The following is a 5,089-nucleotide window of genomic DNA, read 5'->3' on the forward strand; positions in this document are numbered from 1 at the left end:
TTAATGCATAACTTATTTGGTGGAGCATTCCATGAGATGAGCAAGTAGCACTCTTAACAACAGGGATTGAACACATGGTAGCCAATGAGATGAGCAAGTAGCACTCTTAACAATAGGCATGGAACACATGGTAGCCAATCATATAAGGAAATCGTATAGTTGCAGAGATTGTGTTCAGAAATTGGCTTTGTACAATATAAAGGTAGATTGCAGATTGTTTTGTGTGGCAAAGAATCTTTGTTATCACAGTCAGATGAAGCACAATGATCTGCGCTATCATTTTTTGAATGACATGGACGAAGACAAGAAGAAAACAAAGTGATAATAGTGAGCCTAACAAAACAGAAAAATGAATTCCTTTTGTGTAAAGAGTGTTTTTTCATTGTATTGTAAAACAATAGGGCACCTCCATTGATACAAAATCCGTAACTTGACTACAGGTATATTATGCTCTGATGATAACAAAATATTTCAAAATCCGTAACTTGACTACAGGTCTGCTGATAACAAAATGAAAAAATTTTAAGAAGCAGAGACATTTGACTGTCCAGAAAGTTAATGTGAACCTTATTATATCTGAGCAAGCTGCTTGAGATTGATGGGGTAAGAGTCAGAAGGAGGGCCGGAGTAAGCTCTTGTGGCCAGAATAATGTTCACAGCTTCAGTGGGATGGAATGCGTCCCAAAATACATGCTGGTCCCTGTTGGTACACGGTTCCAGTCCCGGAAGGCACGTTATCTGTCCATTATACATGCCTATCCCACAGCATCCTTGATTTGTCACACTAAAACCTGTATATAGCCGTAAACACATCAGCAACAAATTACAGAAACAGCTTATTCATGTTGGTCTGCCCTAGCTTATCCAAGATTTAAGGTTCTACGAGCACAAGTTTAATTACAGAAACAGCTTATTCATGTTGGTCTGCCCTAGCTTATCCAAGATTTAAGGTTCTACGAGCACAAGTTTAGAATTAAGTTATTAATATACCATAAGAACTGGGATCGTCGATCATGTCTTTAACTGCACTGTAGGCATCTCCATAGACGCAATGTGCACCAGGCATATTGAGTGACAGAGTGCCCAAAAGATATTTGAGCTTGGAATTGAAGAGTATGGCGTGTTCGTTTACACTGTCAATGCAGCTGCCATTGCTATTGGACATTGCTATTTGACTTGGAATGCATCCCAGAGGACCCATTGCTGCCACTGCGAATTTGCGAGCTCCCAAGTTGCATAGAGCCTGCATATATATTCCACATAAAACCAACTTATATAACACTCTAGGAGGGATTATTTTTATATAAGTTTAGATAAAGTACTGTATTTTGAGGAGCAACCACATTTTGTTTTGTATTTTGATGGAGTAAGATAACCTTTAAGGAAAAGATTCTATTTGCTGGTACGAATTTCACAAGAGTTTTGACGAAAATGCTAGGTTCTCACATTTTTCATCATAATGAAATAATATTTACTAAAGATTTTGTCCAATCTGAATGGCCTCAAATAATCTAAATGACAACCAAAGAGAAGTTTGATGCAAGATGAGATGGTTCCTTTTCTTGAAACTATTTAGGTTCTCACATTTTTCATCCTAATGAAATAATATTTACTAAAGATTTTGTCCAATCTGAATGGCCTCAAATAATCTAAATGACAACCAAAGAGAAGTTTGATGCAAGATGAGATGGTTCCTTTTTTTGAAACTATTTTAAGATGACTACCATATGTCAGATTCCTGCACTGTTCACTTTTTAGACTAATGCGAACAAAGTGTGCACTGATTATTTTCAGAAAGTGAATGTTGAGTAAAAAAAACCAAAATTTTAAGCTGAGTAACGTAAATAATTATCAATTACAAAACAAAATAGCCAAAATTAAACCATCCTTAATTACCATACAAAACAAAACAGCAGTGGTATATAGTTTTTGTCTTTTTTTTTTTGTTTTTTTGGTTTTTTTCCATATTTTGGGGTCAAATTTGCTAGAAATTTGATAAGGAGATGCTGGAATCCCAAATCTGCGCTGTGAACTCTGCACCATCAGAATTCACTAGAGAGTTTCTGAGCTGTGAACTCTGCACCATCAATATTCACCAGAGGGTTTTCAGGGGTTTGAATCCATTTAGTCTGAGTTGTGATTGCTGCATCATCTGAATCCGCAGAAGTTTTTCAAGACACTAAATCCATTTGTAGGTTGAAAACACATTTTAAACTACAAAAATTCAAAATCTTACCAAAAAAATTGTTTTCCCATATTCAAACAAAGAAACCTCAAAACCTAAGAGAGTTAGACAATGCCAATAAAATCCAATAACCACTCTAAAATTTCAATTAAATTCTCAGTTTTACAAGAACCACTTTAAAGTTTCATTTGATTTTGGTTGTATTTCTCAGGCAACCAGACAAAGCTTATGAAACCAACCACCAGTTGTGAAAGTTGCCACATGAGAATATCGCTATAAGTCTCTGGGGTGTATTGTCTACTGGTTGGATAAAAGGCAGGCATAAGATAGTTGTTGATATAATCGTTGCTGCCAAAAGTAATTGAGAAAATAGATTTCGCTAGATGCTGAGCCACCGCCACTGCGCTTCCCAACTGCGATGTCAAATCCTCTAAAGTCTTCCCGAAATTTGCAATCTGTTGATTGAACGATATGCGCCCAATCTATCAATTTTGCACCAAGAAAAGAAATGTTAGATACCATATATACTATGTTTAGCACCAGTGGGAGAAAGTCAATTTATCATTTCTGCAATTTGGACTTACAAGGTTTTGGCCAGTCTCGTCCAAAATGCCTGCGGCTGCTGAAGCGTAGTTCACTCCATTTAGGATTGCCGAACCCCTTGTAGATGGGTCGAGGTATGCAGGAATGAGAGGCAGCCCTAGCAATTGCCCTGAGACCGTTCATTCAACATTCTTTAGGATCAAAATACTGTACAGTTTTAAAGATGTATAAATCAGAAGCAATATAACGGGTTAGATAACCTGGTTTTAGTAAATATTGTTTTATATTTATTAGTTTTATTTCATTTAAAATATAGAATAGAAGTAGTTTAAAAAATTAAACCAGCTGGTTGTCATTATTATGTATTGAAATAAAAAATAATCTAAAGAGTTAAATCAACTAGTTCTATCAGTCTTGTTGATAAGCATTTAACATTTCTATTACAAGCTAGTTTTTCAATTAAGAGCACTAATTCATATTGAGAGAAAAACTTCTTTGGGGTTTTCTTTGGGTCTGAGTGTAACTAAATTGCAGAGTTAATATTTCAGAAATATGATGGCTTTAATTGAGAAGTGGAAGGCTCATGAAAGATAGAGGATTATCAATTTGGTGAACTCAGCAGCAGGTAGTTCCTCCCCCGGTAGTGGGAATCCTGCAGATACCTCAGCCCCCTGAGTCTCTTCAGTGTCCAGACTTTTTGTTCCTTTTCCTATGGTCCAGGGTTAGCACCCTCTCTAAAGAGTGAAGCCAATTGTTTGTATTCGCTCATGTTTATAAAATTTCTTGAATTTTCCAGAATTTCCAATTAACTAATCCTGCTGCATTCTAGTTTCCTCAATTCCAAAGAGAGTTCACACCCAAGGGGAAACATCCTTTGGAATTTATTTTCAAGGTTTTCATTGGAAAGGTATATACAAACCAGAAGCATTAAATCAAATAATTATAGAATGCAAACCTAGAAAATCAACAGTCGTCCTGCCATTGCAAAACCTTCCAGTAGGACGGCCTCCAAGGAAATCTATTCCATAAGGCAAGAAGTTGGCTTTGGCAATGCTTGCTATATAGTTGTTGTTGCCATTATCGATCAGAGAATCGCCAAATATAAACATGGCTGTAACTTCAGGCGCGGCCTCCCCAGAAATTACTCCAAAGCAACAATATGTAACAACAAAAGCTAAACAGGGGAGCCATGAAGCTGCCTTGGAATTTAAGCACTTGATTCCCATCACTGCAGAGCCTCAAATATGTCAAATATTACTCTAAACGAGCATAGAGTAGCAGAAATAAATTAGATGAAATAGGTTGCCAAGACTCCCAGCTGACAAAATCCATGATCATGCCACTGCTTTTAAATTCAGTTGCAAATCCGCAGCACAATCAAGATAGCTGTTATCACTTGCAAATCTTGGAAATCGAAATATTTGGGCATAGTTTCGAGAGTCCACCGAATCCACCAGCCAACCAAACCTTTTCGTGTATCAGAGACACTAACGGGTAATTCATTCATTAAAAACTAATGATTGATTTCACATTCGGCCTGGCCGCGGGCGTTCCATGCATCGGGGTTATGAATTGGGTTGAATGCATTCAAGCGAGCCAGCGAAGTTGTCACAGCTTTCCATGCACACATTTCAAACTCCTTTCACTATTTTCGTTTCTATATCAGTCGACTTATTAATTTTGGTTACCTTGTCTCTGTCATATAGATTAATCTTGCATTTCTTTGGTCCAGCTGTGGAAAAATCCACCTACTGCTCGCAAAATGTGAATTTCCATGGGTTATACAGAAAACCACAAGGTTGCCTCTTAATCCTCTAACTTACAACTCTTCCAAATGCATAAAAACTAATGTATTTTTCATTGTCAACAGCATAAATGCATAAAAACTAATGTATTTTTCATTGTCAACCTCACTTGTCAAGTCAAAATGGATATATATATATATAAACCACAAGGTTGCCTCTTTATCCTCTGACTTACAACTCCTCCAAATAACATAAATGCATAAGAACTAATGAATTTTTCATCGTCAACATCACTTGTCAAGTCTTAATGTTGCATTTTTTTGGTCCAGCTGTGGAATAATCCACCTACTGCTGGCAAAATGTGAATTTCCATGGATGTTTTATATATATATATATATATATATATCACAGAAAACCACAAGGTTGCCTCTTAATCCTCTAACTTACAACTCTTCCAAATAACATAAATGCATAAAAACTAATGTATTTTTCATTGTCAACATCACTTGTCAAGTCAAAATGGATATATATATGAAAACCACAAGGTTACCTCATAATCCTCTGACTTACAACTCCTCCAAATAACATAAATGCATAAGAACTAATGTATTTTTCA

At 36.3% G+C, this 5,089-nt stretch overlaps 1 protein-coding gene across 1 annotated transcript; it reads right to left on the bottom strand.

The window, feature by feature from the left end:
* Window positions 1–570: 570 nt before the first annotated feature.
* On the bottom strand, window positions 571–4,358 carry LOC149206543 (GDSL esterase/lipase At1g29670-like). The gene is made up of 6 exons (XM_089397722.1): window positions 4,259–4,358; window positions 3,684–3,956; window positions 2,770–2,897; window positions 2,425–2,667; window positions 991–1,243; window positions 571–791 (listed from the first exon to the last, which is right to left on the bottom strand). The coding sequence occupies exons 1-6, from the start codon at window positions 4,356–4,358 to the stop codon at window positions 571–573; spliced, it is 1,218 nt and encodes a 405-aa protein (XP_089253848.1).
* Between the last annotated feature and the right edge of the window lie 731 nt (window positions 4,359–5,089).

Source organism: Pinus tabuliformis, chromosome 1_2 (assembly GCF_031772625.1).
Source record: "Pinus tabuliformis cultivar Carrire ecotype Pingquan chromosome 1_2, CPIR1, whole genome shotgun sequence".
In the NCBI taxonomy this organism is placed as follows: domain Eukaryota; kingdom Viridiplantae; phylum Streptophyta; class Pinopsida; order Pinales; family Pinaceae; genus Pinus; species Pinus tabuliformis.

Coding starts and splice junctions, on each gene's coding strand:
- LOC149206543 (XM_089397722.1), bottom strand. CDS start 4,358: ATGTGTGCATGGAAAGCTGTGACAACTTCGCTGGCTCGCTTGAATGCA. Junction 2,898..3,683: donor GACGACTGTTGATTTTCTAG/GTTTGCATTCTA, acceptor GAACGGTCTCAG/GGCAATTGCTAGGGCTGCCT. Junction 792..990: donor CGACGATCCCAGTTCTTATG/GTATATTAATAA, acceptor GGCTATATACAG/GTTTTAGTGTGACAAATCAA.